Here is a 16,428-nt window from a genome sequence, read left to right as displayed (position 1 = left end):
TTTTTTTTTCTGTGTGAAAGAAGGATTTACACGGATTTGAACTTCCATTTCTATCACTAGAAAGAAGTTGTGAGCAACTCCGACTGAACTATATGTAAAAAGTAGAAAGATAAAAATAAATGTAACATGTTCGTACCAAACTAATTGATTAATGAAGCATGTCATAAATCAAAGATCTTTCACTTAAAATAACTTTTGCATATAATGATAAATGTGTTTTTTACTTGCTTCTCTACTTTTTTTAGAGGGTAATGACCAAAGAGAATGCAAACCCCATATTGTTGAAAATAAAATAAACATACTGTATCATTTCCAATATCTCCCTGCTGTCTTCATCCAACATACTTCTACTAATATGCCTAAATATATTGATTTTGATTTTAACACATTGTCTAGCATTATGTGAAGTAGTCATCCTAATGCAATAATCAAATTTCACAACTTGAACTAATGACCCGTAGGTCGCAGAAAATTTTATTGTTGTTTCAAGGCTCCCCTCAAGAGGGAGCTGAGGATCAAAAATAAAATGAACATCAGTCATCACATGTGAAAGTATAGATAATATGATCATTCTTCATAAGATTATGATTATCCAAAGAGGCAAAGTTCGATATACAAAAGGTTCAAACATGTTTGGTTTAAGTCAATACGAAGCTTAATCTAGATGTTGGATATGTCAAAAGATCAAATTATGAATTAAAAAGACTGCTTAATATATCAGGTCTTGATTGCGAAACTGCAAATTCCTATTGAACTTCAAGTAACACCCGTAAATACAAGTGGCATGAGAGAGATCCTTAGCTTTCGCGAACAAATTTTAGCTAAGCTGTTAATCTGTCAATATGAAGTTCAAAAGAGAAGAACAAAATTTGTGATAGTTCTCAATCGTTTCATCAAGTTGTTGAGAAACTTTTAGTGATGAAATGTACCTGTAGTATGTATATATAATCTTTCAGTTGGATGAGAAGAAGATATGTTGATATAGTATGGCTTTCTTTCTAAGGCATCAAGATCACTGGCAGACTGATGAAGAAACTTGATGAGAGGCGGAACATTGAGGAGCTCCATAGTTGGTTTCATTGCAATCTTCATTCTACGTGGATTAAGAAGTTGGCCGTGTAAAAGAGCTTTAGAAAGATTCAATTCTTACACCAACATATAGGATTGCTAATAAAATAAACCAATTACCTCTAGTTCGAGCTCAGTATTGTCATAGGATGCCTTATAGAGAGTCCTCATTATCCCCTGCAGAGTGATATGACAAGAAGTAAAGGAATCAATACAAGAAATTGCTCCAAAGAATGCTAGACGAGCCGTGTACCAAACATAGGAAAGGTGGGTTAAAGTAAAATCAAATAGGAGAGAAAACATTCTATGGTAGTTTGTAACGATTGATTGATTATGCTTTCCGACTTGGTATTGGAAGACAAGCACTTTGTAGTTCCTAGTCCTACAATGTATGGACACCATTCTTTCCATACAGACCAAAATGTAAGTAATTTAACATAATGTATGGTTGTTCAGATGTATAAAGGTGAAAATATATTAAAAAGAAAAGAACATCTATCCTATGAGTGAATAATTGATGCTGAACATGCCAACCTTATTTGCCCAAGTGAGGCCACATGCATTGCAAAGATTCCTTTGGCCATCAGGACCACGCCTCATCATAGGGGTGGCCTTTGAACTAGTTCCGCAATGGATGCACCTAGGAAATGAGATAACATCAACATCAGCAAAATATTTTTTGCATACGTTTTGAACACGAACCAAACCATACAAATCAACTTATTTTTAGAAGAGATTATTCTTCAAGAAAAAAAGCAGAACTATTGCTCATATTTGAAAACATACCGAGTTTCTTCTGAAGGGATGTTCTCCTGTTTTGGTCCAGTCGAACCTTTTCGAGCAAATAGGCCATTCTTACGCTTCATTCTGATTAGTTATAAATGTGAATAGTAAGCAGAAGAAATCAAAAACTGGAATAGAAGAACAGCTGTTAAACCTTCTATGCATATTTTGTTGACATTCCACAACCTGCTAAAACAAGAACAAGAAACTGTGGAAGGTGGCAGATATGTGTGCGTGTGCGTGCAAGAGCTATTGTCATTTAGTAAATGTTTTGCATCGTATTGCAGCATTTGAATTCTTAGAACAATAAAATTCTTGCACATCATTTTTCATACTAGAAACACACGTAATGAATGCAATGGCATATTCATCAGGAGTGTTACTTGTCAGAGTTAACTTTCTAAAGCAATTCTTTTTAACGAATCCAGTGTTGTTGCAGACTGCCATTTGACTATGATTAAAGATAGTACATCTACACAATCAACACACTTTTTTACCTACAGAAGTAAATCAGTGAATTTTTCCCAGCATATTAAATAGCCAGTTCAAATCTTTTAGGCTCGAGATGGACATCCCCACTTAATTGAATCAAGCAAAACTATCTTCTTGATTACTTATTTTCCTAACTCAAAATCAAAAGAGAAAAAGGTCTGGAATGAAGAAGTTCCCAAACATCAGATTCAGGTAATAATCAAATAGTTGTGTATTACAGGAAACTGAATGAGAAATACAGCACGAGTTATTTATCCATCCAAATTAGGAGCAAAAGACAGAATCATGGTTTCCCAATAAGAAAATATGAGAAATGAGGACGATAGCCACAAGCCCACATATGTTATAAGAAAAAGGGAGACATAATTAGTAATTATGGTTTCATGGAGACTAATTTAGTGATAATGGTTTCATCAAGTCATGGAGGTCAACAGAAGAACTTATCCAGCTCAAGTCAAGTAAACTTTATGTGCAAAGCTTTGAATTGTAAATGTGATTGCAATATATTCTAAAAACTTTTGGTTATGTTGAGTAAGTTTGATCAGCCTTTGTTTTTTTAATAGCAGTGGTGTCCGGGCCAAAAAATTGATCAGTCCTGATTTCATAGAGCAATCTTGTGCATAAGTTCATTGCTGTGCTAAAATTCTACTCTTATTGAAACAAAAAAAGAGGAGATAGAAGTTTCATTTAGGCAGTAGTAGATCAGTCAATTTACCTGAACGCAACTTCTTGGCGGATACCATATCTGATTTTCTTTTCATAGCATCTCTTTTTCCTCTTCTCATAAAATCTAATGAGGGATTCAAGTCTTTTTGGATCTGCACAGTGCACTGGATGGTCCACATAGTCCTAAGGCAAAAAATTCACCACATATTACAAGAATGCATATGCAAACCAAAAGAAGAAACTTGCATAAAAAAAGGATACCTTCTGGTTTGCACTCGACAAACCTAAAGCTTGTGTGCCTGGAGAATACTCATATCCACCCAAAAGTTTAAAAAGCGAATGGACCTATGATAATGAACCATCGTTACTCGTTAGCCTAATGCTTCACAATCAGATTAAAGAAATTTCCAGCCAAATGCAACAGTCAGTTTTCCATTCCCATTTAAAGACTAAAGCTAAAAAACAAAGCCAATAGAGACATAATTAGTTAAATAACTATTGCAAGCTCATGAAGAAGTTTCTTGTTCATCCACTACCGCCCCTCTCTCAACCCCGCCCAACAACTACCACTACAACATAATCCAAACTAACTGAATTTTTTATATGAATCATCAATATTCATCCTTCTCACTAAACCCCTAAAGATAATCCCTTTATTGCATTAAAGAAAAGAAAAGCCCTGAACCTTGAGACAATCAAGCTACAAACTAAAAGGATACGCCATAAACACTGATCATTAATCGCATGGGTTGGCTTTCTTCAATCTGAATGATCAAAATTAAACCGATTTCAACTCATTTAAGCACACCAAACACATTAACACTGGCTCAATCTCTATGGAAAAAAGAAGAAGTATAGAAAAAAAATCCTCAAACATTACCAGGAATAAAAGAATCAATATCAATCCAACTGCACCTCAATTACAAATTAGTTGGTGTCATATATAAACTTAAGGTACATACAACTCTTATTACAACTGGATTGATAATCATGAGATTTTAAGTTCGTGACAAAAACATAGTGATTTCTTCCTCATCTTTCATAGCTTGGTCAACAGCTTAGAATTAGTCGAGGTGTGCAAAAGCTAGCCCAGACACCACAATTATTAAAAAAATAAATAAAATCTTAAAGCATTTTTATACTGATCCTCAACTTATACATACACTTCACAAATTACACAATTGAAATATTTAAAATTGCTCACCTTTTGAGTAGTTACGCCATCAAATACATAAATTTTGCCACGAAACGATATAGTGAGTTGATCAAAATTAGTCTCTCGATTTTGCAGAGCAATGACATCAGAAGCACTACAAACTGTATGATGAGGCATCGTGACCTTAACACTGTCCATCCGACCTTCGTATCCAACCGGAAAATTTCCAACCGCCTTTTCATTTCCCGCCGGAACTTCCTCGCCGTCGCCGGAAAAGTGGATATCCACATTCATCGCTTGCATTTGACGGTTCATTTTTTGCAACCATATTTGTGGAATCATTTACTATATAGAAATTTCGATTTCGTACTGACATTTTTCTGCTGTATGGGAAACAGGGGAATGGAAGAAGAGAAGAAGGGTGTGAGGACTGAGGAGTGACGGAACAGAATTTGACCCTTAAAGTTGGAGATAATTACGTGATTTACCAGCTTGTTAAGAGCGGGAAAGTGGGGATATTTTTGGAATTCGCGGAGAATTGGTTAACGGAAAATTGTCGTCCGTACCGAAAATAACCGAGTGACTTTTCGCGCTTTTTTTTTTTCTTTTTTGGTTATTTAGTTTTTAATTCATAATAGAATGTTTTAACGAAATAATATAATTTTTGGAAGTTTCTTTATAGAACATTTTAATTGAGAAGTTAATTGATCGGAATTTTAGTAATATTATTCACAATCAGTACAGTTTATATTAGCTTATATACAGTAATGTCTTTTAGAAAAGGTGATGAAAATGTGAGTGATACGGGTATCTATTCATTTTTAGAATCAATTCAGATTCATGCCACATTATTAATCAAAAAGTTATATGTTANGTTTATATTAGCTTATATACAGTAATGTCTTTTAGAAAAGGTGATGAAAATGTGAGTGATACGAGTATCTATTCATTTTTAGAATCAATTCAGATTCATGCCACATTATTAATCAAAAAGTTATATGTTATCTTGTGAGGAGACTAATAAGAAAATATAAAAAGGAAAAAGATGACTTACCTATAGTATTCATTGACCTAGAAATGACGTACGTAGAACAAAATATCACAGAAATCTTATGAAGATGCATAAAGGCTAGATGTGACTTACGTTAGGATGATGAAAGACCTGTATGATGGAGTCCAAGCTCAAATAAGAATTGTGGATAGATGGATGAAGACTTAGAACACTTTCCAGTCGAGATGAAATTGCAAAAGTGATCCATGCTTAAGTGATTTTTATTTATCTTGGTGATAGATGAATTCTCACAACATGTTCAATATAAAGTATCATGTTGTATATTGCTTGTAAGTGACATAGTTGATGGAACTCATAGAACTAGGTTGGATGGGTAGAGACAAACTCCAAAGTCTAAAGAATTCAAGTTGAGCAGGATAATAACATAATATAACAAATTCAGTGATACAACACATAAGGCGAAACTTAATAATTCACAGATAATTATTTCAAAGAGAAAAAGAAGTTGTAAATATATTGAGTTAGATCTAAGAAAACGAAGTGATTGACGATGAAGTCACACGTCTTATTGGTATGGATGAAAATTGTGCCTCCCGAGTTTTATATGATAAATAGGTATCACTAGCCTTAAAAGGAGTAAGTTATACATAGTACTGATAGTTAAATTTACTTTGTTGTATGAGACAAAATATTAATCAGTTAAAAACATTCGTGCTCAAATAGAAATTGCAAAAATAAAAATATAGAGATGAATGTGTTATGAGTGTACATACACTATGTCATCAAAGAAGAGACTCAAACCATATGATTGATGCTTCAAATGGGGAATCATCATATTTGTGAGTTCTAAAGTGTAGATGCTCCTTTAATCTTAGATAAGTGGCCTATCATAGTCACTCAACTTTGGATATGGATGGCGCAAATTAAAAATTGATTTGTGAAATTAATTTTTAAAAAAAATTAAAAACTATGAAACCTAATTTGAGATTACTGTCTCAATAAAAGAAAATGATTCAATTTAGTTACATAAAATATGAGTTAGCTATTTGAATATATCTTGGTAACATATCTAAAATTGTCATATTCAAAATAATATCTTATTCCTCAACCTTTTTCGTAATATATCTAAAATATTCACATTTAAGACAAATATCTTATTAAAATAACAAACAAAACAAAAAAAAATTAAAGAACAAGAAAATAATCATAATTCATAATAATAAATTTACTGGAGAAATCAATAATTAGGTTTTCTTTTTTCTTAATTTTATTTTCAAAATAAGTGATGTTATGAAAAAGTTAATCTTATTCTTTCAAAACTATCCTTATTTTAATACATAAAATTTTACATCATTAATTTTAGAATTCTAAACTTCTTATAATTAAAAGATGTATCCAAATTAATTAAAAAAACCAGTATTTCCTTTTTAGATGGGGTTGGCTTTACTAATCCATTTTGATATTTGTCAATATATATTTATCCATGTCCTACTTAAACTCAGATACGTAATTGCTTGCTAAGCAAGGAAGACAGAAAAATCAATACATAAAAGTCTAATTAGTTCCTTAACCCAACTACTTCAGGATTCTAATTTTAATAAATTCCACAAAAATTCCCTTAATTAACCATACAATACTACTTACTTCCTAATCCTTTTAGGATTAAAAAAAAACTGAAGTCAAATTAGAATTCTTGGAGACTATTCAAACCATAAATCCTAATTTATGTCTATATATATAATACTAAATTCTATTAAAATGTATCTCGGAAATTTCATAAAGATATCAACATCACGAATACTCCACTAATTGATGGTTTGTTCATAAAGAGAGGTCACATCTAAATCATCCTAGTTCGAGAAATACGCCACTAACGGCCCTCGAATCAATGGATAAATCCTAGGAGAGTAGAATCAAGGGATCAACAGAATTGTACCCGCTATCTTAGTCAATAAAATTATGTTTCTTCATATTTTATTTGTATGGTTTATTTATTCTCCATATGCACGCCCAGTGGGACCAAATCTACCTTCATCTCTTCTCTCTTAAATCAAATCTGAAAATTTGAAGTTGCAAAGGTGGAAGAATGAGTACTTCAATCCTCGTCTTTGAGTTTTATCAAGTCTACGCTCCGACAAGCCTCGAAGCAGGGGGCATTTGTAATTTTGTGTGACTCTACAAGACGTGTTCAATTTGAATTGAGACTCTACAAATTGTGGTCAACTCAAATTAGAATTCTTGGAGACTATTCAACCTTAAATCCTAATTTATGCCAATATAAAGGGTACTAAATTCTCTTAATAGGCATCTCGGAAATTTCATAAAGAGATCAACATCTCGAATACTCCACAAATTGATGGTTTGTTCATAAAGAGATGTCAAATCTAAATCATCCTAGTTCGAGAAATACACCACTAACGGCCCTCGAATCAATAGATAAATCCTAAGAGAGTAGAATCAAGGGATCAACAGAATTGTACCCGCTATCTTAATCAATACAATTATGTTTCTTTATATTTTATTTGCATGGTTTATTTATTTTCCATATGTTTAAAATTTGTTGCAAACACAAATCTCGATCTTAAGGCAAGAGCAAGAACAGACTGTGCTGCTTCTGCTGCTGAACGTTATGATTTTGTCGAAAAAGAGGAAGTAATAAGAATGCCGAATGGCTGCGCATAATGCTCGAAGAATGGATTGTAAAAGACACAAAGAGGTTTGACGGAAAGTAAATCAGGGAAGGGCTCGAATGCAAACTTACCTCTTGAATTTTGAATTTGAAGGGGTTATCCCCTCAATCCTTATTTGAAAGCGAAAATAATAATTATCTTTGTGAGGCTATAAAGCCTAAGCATATACAAATTGCTCCAATAGATTTGGTAGCGAGAAGTCTTTGAGCGGACTGTTATCTTTAATTGATTGAAACAATGGTTGACTTGGGTTTCTTGGTATCATAGTATTGCATTATCACCAAATGACCAATATCCACTACTGTAACAGACAATTGTATTTCGTTGCTAACGCATTGACGGAGACTTTTTTATCGACCAGTTATTGTGGACCCTTGCAATTCTCAACCACCCCACTTGATTGTTGAGATGGAGGATGATATATTAGGACGCTATGTCACAATCTGAATTGGTTATGGTTTTGTTCGAAAAATATCAAATTGGACCAATAAATTATATACATATATTTAATAATTATATACATACATAATAAATTATTTTAATAAACAATTTTAAAGACCTTGTATGTATTTTCATCAAAATTTATTTATAATTTACTATGAAAGCAAGAATCCTCAAGGTGAGAATATTTATGTTTATGAGATTGAAATGTCAATGTCTCTTCCTTCTAAGTCAAAATAATGAATTGTTAAGCTTTTGTTACATAGTAAATTCAATGATCGAAAGATATGTAATATCAGTCATTCTAACCATTTTTTCATTTTAAATAGATTGTTGTCACTTTTTTCTCGTTTTGAATGAATTATTTCTTTTATTTTATCTATGATTAATAACCGCATAACTAAACCGAAACCAATAACAATTAAACCCGATAAATATACTTTATATTTGATTTGCTTTGGTTTTGATAATTTTTTTTAAAAAAATAAGTTGAATTCATTTTGAGTTTAACCAATAATCGATTCAAACCGACCAAAACACCCCTACACTTGTACATACATGAACTTGATGGAAGCATAACTAGTCATTGCATCGATTTTGAGTATCTTGTGAATCCATTCGGTCACAAATGTGGACGGAGTGTCATCAACCGCCATATCATCATGTCAATTAGGCGTTATTTGGCATAAAGTTATTCATACGGAAGGCTTACATAGAAAGAAGACTAGTCTATAGTAGAAGGTTCTAGAGATATATGGAGATTTCTTATGATAAGTTCAAGAATTTTATGAATTTTTATGAAAGATCCTTAAAATCTTTTAGTTATGTAGAGATAAAAATGGCTTATTTTGTAAATATTTATGGACTTGTCTAATAATAATTAGACCATTACACTCATTTGCAAAATAATAAAGTAAGAATCAAGCAAATTTTCCTTGTCTTCAAGAATACAAAAATCGTCTTTCTTAAATTTCTTAGCAATCTAATATTTAAATAGCTACTTAAATTTTGAAAGATAGTAAAAAAATTGTGAGTAAATATAATTTACGAGCTAATTATTACCTACTTAAGAGTATAATTTATAGGATAAGTTTATTTTATATATATAATTTGACTAGTTGTTGAATGTATATTCCCTGCATTTCAAAATGACTCTATTTTCTTTTTAGTATGTTCAAAAAAGAATGATTTTTTTTCTTATTGACAATATTTTAAATTTTCTATGTTGCATATTTAAGACTACAAAATTAAAAGACATTTTGACTAGGTAATTCTTTTTTAAACGGATGGAGTATTTTTTATTTGAATTAATCAACTAATCATAGACTCACTCCACTTTCAATTATTCACAGTCACATCCCTTTGTTAAAATACCATTCCAAAAAAGCTGCTTATTTGTCTCTTTCAAAGAAACCTCACATTCTTCATCATCATTAATGGGCTTTCACAGGAATAAATACGAGTTGTTCATTCGGTTTTGGTTAGTGGATGACTTATGACTCTCACCAAGTCCAACATTCACATCAATCTGTAGCAATTTTGTAAAGGAAAGTTGATTTCATTTTTCAGTGGGTGGAATTCTGTGGGAACCAGATGACAAAGTATGGTTTTTTTGCTGTTTTTCTGTATGGGTTGTTAGATCTTGCTTTGCTTTATAACCCCTTTCTTGTGCTTTTACCCAATTTCTGTATATCTTTAAGTTGATCAAGTTTTTGCTGCAAAATCTTGAATCCCAATTCAAAAAAGTTAGGGTTTTTTCTCTCTTGAGTAATTGAGTTTTGATGCCTGATCATTCTGTAGTTTTTTTAAAAAAATGAATTTCGGAAGTTATGGCAAATTCTTGTATCTCAATTTAAGAAAGTAGGTTTCTATGTGAATGATTACCCCTCTTGAGTAATTGAGTTTTGATGGGCTGTTTGGCAGGTCATTCTGTAGTTCTTTTTTGATGAATTTGGGAGGTTACAGCAAAATCTTGAATCCCAATTGAGATGTGCGGAAGTGGTACAACTACTACTACTATGTCACCAGACGTTTGTGGATCTAGCTTGCTTTTATCACTGCCTGATGACGTGTTTGCTATAGTAAGTAGATCACTTTCTCCAAGGGATGTATGTAATCTTGGTTTATGCTGTAGAAACTTGCATGATTTAGCTGCCTCTGAGAAGGTTTGGCTATCACAATGTGAAATGCTTGGGGTGGTTCCTTATCGGGACGTTATTGAATGGCGAAAGGGAGTTTGTTCCTACAAGGCACTTTGTCACTTCTTTGTAAGCATAAAGCCTTTGCTTGGTATTTGGGTTCATCAAAATCCTGAACTCGGCAATGTTGTTTATGTTATGCCTGGTTTTATCTCTGCGGTTGGTTGTCGGATTATTCCCCAAGAACTTGGTCCATTAGGCCTTGAAGACAGTCCAATTTTGTGGTCGCCTGTATTTGAAGTTGTTTCTGATTTTGAGGGCTCTGCTGCATTTTTCCTTCATGGTAGGGAGAATGGAACTGACTATGTTTATCCTGGTTCGCTTAAGAAGGTCGAGAGGACTTGCAATGTGCTTTTGTTAGAGGTTGAGCCTCAGCAGTACACAAGTGGGGGTAAGTTGTTCCACAGCAAGAGTTTTCTTCATCCTTCAGAGAATGAGGCATCACGGAAGATATGCAGATCCAATAATGGGGTTTCTGTGTCAGAGAGGGTAACGGAACAGCGCGCAACAACAGTGCCCTTTGGACGGCTTGCATTTGTTGATAGGAGAAAGTTGCTTGACACAGTTACTAATCAAGTTCGTCAAACGCTGCCAGATGCTAAAGATGCCATATTATTTCCTTGTTTGAGAAGAGAGGAGGCTGATTTACGGGAGAATATGAAACTCTTGTATGAAAGGAGATTGCTCTTCATGCAAATGTACGATGGTGGTGGTGGTTTTACTGTCTGGAAGGCTGGTTCGGAGTTGCCTTTCCATCCTTCTCCTGTCGGATTGAGTGAGTTCAGACAGAATCTTGATCTGATAAGTGGCTGTCATGCCTCGCAAACTGCTACTGATCATGAGAGTCGTAGTCGGAAGTCACTGGCTGGATATGTTAAACACAGTCTAAAATATATACTCAAGAAGTCAAACTCTATCAATGGCAAACGTGATCTCCTTGGAAAGAATTCCTCTGGCCACGGAAGTAAGCATGCCCAGCTTCACGAGTTCCTGCAGCCAGGTGATGCAATAGGGCTGACATTACATGCTTCAACTGTGAAGTTATCCTCTTATCGTGCTTGGCCAAATATGCACGAAAGTAAATTTGCTCTGTACAAGTTGCCTATGCGGACACCAGAAGTGGGCCAAGAATATGCTGGTGTATGGGGAGGGACTTTTGGTTGGCCCCCGGGGAGGCCTTCTGATGATAAGCCCGGAAAAGCATTGTTTCTTCTTTTGCTGTCTTATGAGGAGTCCCAAGGTCAGAAGCTACTTATTGCGACCAAGATATTAGAAGGTACACATTATGTCTTGCATCCTAATGGGTCAGCTATGTTTATAGTAAATATTGAAGAGCCTTCGAATGATCCATTCCCTTGGTGCACCGATGGGCATGATTCCAACCCTGTAGATGTTAAGCATGCTTTTATGGGTGAAGGTATTGCTAACGGGTATGGTTTCCGATATCCTGGTTCAAAACCTGGTTCACTCTTTGTAATCCATGATAAAATGCTTGCTTTTATATGGAAGGAGTCCAGGTCTGTGTTGGCCTTGCAGAGGCTCGATTTGCAAGAGGTTTTGAGCAAGGGGGAAAGGATCCCTGCTCTACCTCCGGTTTCCAATTTTGCATACCTTACCAGGTCCTATTCAAACGTGTTTGCCAACGGTCTGACTTCACCAAGGCAAAATCATCCGTAGGGATGACATGCAAGAAGAGCAAAGAATCTTTTGCTAGAAATGGCCGAAACCCACAAAAAAATTGGTGGAAAACAGCCTAAGTTTGTTGTACTTGTAAGTTCGTTTAATTCACACAGCAGGGTGATTGAGGTGCGTGGTTTGCAAGTTACTCAACTGCTTGTAGCGTATGGCGAGATTTTTCAACTTCCTATTTATGATTCCTGGGCTNTACTTGTAAGTTCGTTTAATTCACACAGCAGGGTGATTGAGGTGCGTGGTTTGCAAGTTACTCAACTGCTTGTAGCGTATGGCGAGATTTTTCAACTTCCTATTTATGATTCCTGGGCTGGAATAAAGCTTTTTCAAACCATTCTGTAGTTTTATAATGAGGATACCATTTCTATATTTATTGAACTGCTGTTGTTAATTATGAAAGAGTTATAGTTTCCTTGAAGCAGGAATGAGGTTGCACCTTCTCTTGATATTATTTGTTGTAAACTTATCTTCTATGAAAAAATTGATTGAGTTAATGTTTTCCATTGGGAATTAATATTTTTGCAAATGTATAGGTTGATATGATTAAATTATTGTAACATATTGGCATAATGCCTTTTCTTTTTCTTTTTTTTTTTTTAAAAAAAACAAGCAAGGGCAATCATGCACCTTGATAAATTCTAGGGTGGATGTAATTCAGTTCAAACGAAATATGGAGGAATATTAACGTAGCGTTAGAGGGTAATATTAGCAAAGAGGTAAGTGGGAACAGCATCCTTGGAAAGGAACATGAGTTTCTTACGTCCGAGAGTTCTCTAACGAGGTTAAGGTGTGACCTAAAAACGAAAAATAGTGAGATCCAGAGTCTCAAAAAGAAATTTCAAAAGTGAGTTTGATAGGTGGAGCGGATCTTTTTAGGAAAGAGCTGGTTGAATTTGCTAGCCCAAAATTGAGAAACAAAGAAGGCAACCTCCGATTTCGTTTTACTTGATCTTCATAATTTCATTTTTCTTGTCTATTTTAGTAAATCAAGAGATTTTATCCCCATACATCACTAATAAGATTAATTTAATAAAATGCAACATGAGTATTTGTGAGTTGAAAACTTTGGTATGGCACCCCACCCCTACCCCTGTATGTGCCAAAGAAAATGCATCAGAAATGGTTCAACTAACATGTGAGTTAGTTTGAACATGAAAATTGTGTGATTTATACAAGAAAACAGGGAAATGGATTATGTGTTAAAAAGTACTTTTTTGAACTGAAAAAGAAAATAACTTTTTTTTGAGGATATTTCTGAATTCGTATATTTGTATGTTATTGGAACCTTTGTGGGTCAGAAAATTTGTTTTCGAGAGAACTTTGATTCAAAAAAAATTGTGTTTGATAATATATTTATAAAAAATATATGAGTAAAATGCTATGATGAAATATTCAAGAAAGAAAAATATGACGATAGAAATAATATTGATAATCAAAGTAAGAATACACTAGCATAAATGCCTAATAATACTTTATGATAAATAACGAAATTTAATAATTTAAAGGGTGCAAATCTACAAAATGGAGACGCGCATTGATAATGTTCTCTTGATTATTATTAAAGAATGACTCTAGCTTCACAAATTTAAATTCATTAATGCTTAATTACATGATAAGAACTTTAGTTGTTCTTTTAACATGGTTTGCTAACTTTAATTTTTTTTTCATATTCTTCATTTATTTATTATTATTTTCTAAATACTTATTTAACTTTTATACTCTTAATATTCATAACTCTATCTTTTAATATTCATAACCTCCAAATATTTAAACTAAAATTTTAAGATATCTTTTGATATTCCTTCTATTCTATTTATATAAATTCAATTTCTTTATCTCATGAAATCCCTACCAAGATTATTAGACTATTATTTTTATTTTATAGTAAAAACAGATGATGAAGACTCTTGAATTTTGATAGGATATGAAAGGAGTCGATAAAAACTCAGAGAGTTATGTACTAATTTTGTACTTATATTTTCATCTATATACATCAATCTTATAAGAATAATGTCTATATTGTATTTTTACTTAAATATTCTGTTTCTTTTTGTCTTTTTTTCACTCTTTTAGACTTCTTAATTTAGTTTTNAGTCTTTGAATTTTGTAATTGTTACATTTGATTATTCATTACAATTTACATATATATTTCCATGAGATTTTAGTCATTCTAACATATCTGTAAATTATTATAAGTGGAAAGCATCAAAGTGAAAAGTTGAATTACTTTTTTGCCCTTACATTAATTAAAATATTATAAAGTATTTATATTAATTAATTATTAACTACTAATCCAACAGAAAAGTTAATTATTTATTCATTAGTTATGAGTTACACCTCCTCCAATATGACTTTAAAGTATTTTCAGTTTTCTAAGCATCAAGATATTTGCAATTTTCTTAGCATTAAGATGTTTTTCAATTTTATAGATGTATATTTAATTAAATTAAATTAAATGGTACAATAGGTGCATCAAATCTCATTATATCAGCTCCAACACCTGCATCTTCAGAAACCTTCGAGACCTTCTCATTATTGTCAGAGGGCAATGCTTCTAATGATTTAGACATTTCATGCAGTTACTCTACCCCTAACTGAAATTTCGGAATGGTTCAAAGAAGCTGAAGAGTCAGAAACGAAATTTAGGAATATGAATAGTTAACTTCATTAATCTCTCTCTCTCTATATATATATAGTGTAATCTATTGTCATTTCTATACTTTTATCCTCTCTATATAGTTTTTGATATTTCTTGTATTTGTTTTTCTTTAATATATATCTTATTCTTGATTTGTTTTTGCTAATTATTAATTCTTATTTATTTTTCTTCTGTTTCAGTTTTTTATCTTACAATTTTAAGTTCTTCACTTCTCATTCACATCATCAGGTAAGTGATAAATATGATGTTCGTTTCACAAAAATATAATGTAATCTGTAGAAAAATTGTGATATGTATGACATTTTTTAGTAGTATAAATGATAGACTTTAGATTCATACAAAATTATTATTTCTTTGAGTGGATACATTTTTTGAAGATGTACATCCAATATTTTTAAATAAGATATTTTAAATATTTCAACCATTTATATCAAGTTTCTTATTTGTGAGTATAGATAGCTTATATTATATTCCATAATATGATTATATTTAAATAATTTAAGTAATATTTTCTTGAAATTTACATATGAAAGGACTCATAATCTTGAATCATACAAAGAAAGTTGTTCGTGCAATTGGATGTTTATATATCGATTAAATTTTCTATTGCCATTAATAATTAACTATCTCTATCACAAATATAGACTTTTTTCTTATAAGTGTATCCCATGAGATTGACAATGATACATTATCCACCATAAAGAAACATATGTTGATCAATATTTGTACATCATGAAATATGACTTTTATTCGGCAACAACTTCTTGATATGTATGTGTCTATAAAAAAGAGGTGATATTTTCTACACAAGATACAAACTTTAACATGTATGGAATACTTGCAAACATAATCACCGTTACTTATGTAAAATATAAATTAATTGTTGTTAAAATGTTAAAAAAAATTAAGGAACTGTTGTACCAAGTATAAGATATATTAGAACTATATAACACAAGACACACGTGTAACGCACGTTCCTAGAGACTAGTATTATTATAAGCATGAAGCTCTAAAGTGTAAAGTTGAATTACTACTTTGCCCTTATACTAAATTAAAAGGTAATAAAATACTTAAACAAAATATAAATTAAATATCTAATTAAATAGTAATATTGAATTACATAATAGAGGAGCAAAATGAGAAGTTCAGCAGCCTATTCAATTACTATGTGTGAAACAACCAAATAGGATGAACACTAATAAAGTTTCAATTAATATAGAAGTTGAAACGTATTTTACTAATTATGAGAAGTTGAAAGGGATCAAATTAAGTAATTGAGGAATATCAAAGAGTTTTTATCAACAAATCTTCAAGACTACACTATATAAACATACTCAATATTAGTCATTCAACACAAGCTTCCATTGTTAAGTGGGTACAAAAATATCTTCTAATTTTCAGGTACAATCTTATTAAGTCTAGATTTTTCCGTTTGATTTGGTAACTTCATTTGAATGATAACTTTCTAATTTTTTTAATAGGTAAAATAAATAGCTTGAAAGGTATAATCACTCATATAAAAAATTGAATGTTGTTGTACACATATGGTTTGATGCTGAATGATGATCAAG

General features: G+C 32.2%; 2 protein-coding genes across 2 annotated transcripts; one reads left to right on the top strand and one right to left on the bottom strand.

The window, feature by feature from the left end:
- Window positions 1–537: 537 nt before the first annotated feature.
- On the bottom strand, window positions 538–4,986 carry LOC107017544 (GATA transcription factor 25). The gene is made up of 8 exons (XM_015217722.2): window positions 4,214–4,986; window positions 3,271–3,354; window positions 3,059–3,192; window positions 1,855–1,935; window positions 1,603–1,708; window positions 1,189–1,245; window positions 930–1,093; window positions 538–834 (listed from the first exon to the last, which is right to left on the bottom strand). Exons 1-7 carry the CDS (start codon window positions 4,505–4,507, stop codon window positions 1,013–1,015), a joined length of 837 nt encoding a protein of 278 aa, XP_015073208.1. The 5' UTR covers window positions 4,508–4,986; the 3' UTR covers window positions 538–834; window positions 930–1,012.
- Window positions 4,987–9,661: 4,675 nt separating this feature from the next.
- On the top strand, window positions 9,662–12,255 carry LOC107018139 (F-box protein At5g39450-like). The gene is made up of 2 exons (XM_015218529.2): window positions 9,662–9,909; window positions 10,232–12,255. The coding sequence occupies exon 2, from the start codon at window positions 10,297–10,299 to the stop codon at window positions 12,181–12,183; it is 1,887 nt and encodes a 628-aa protein (XP_015074015.1). The 5' UTR covers window positions 9,662–9,909; window positions 10,232–10,296; the 3' UTR covers window positions 12,184–12,255.
- The last annotated feature ends 4,173 nt before the right edge of the window (window positions 12,256–16,428 follow it).

This window comes from Solanum pennellii, chromosome 4 (genome assembly GCF_001406875.1).
Source record: "Solanum pennellii chromosome 4, SPENNV200".
NCBI classification, from domain to species: Eukaryota; Viridiplantae; Streptophyta; class Magnoliopsida; order Solanales; family Solanaceae; genus Solanum; species Solanum pennellii.
The sequence above is the reverse complement of the archived record's forward strand: the minus strand, read 5'-3'. Positions and strand labels throughout refer to the sequence as shown.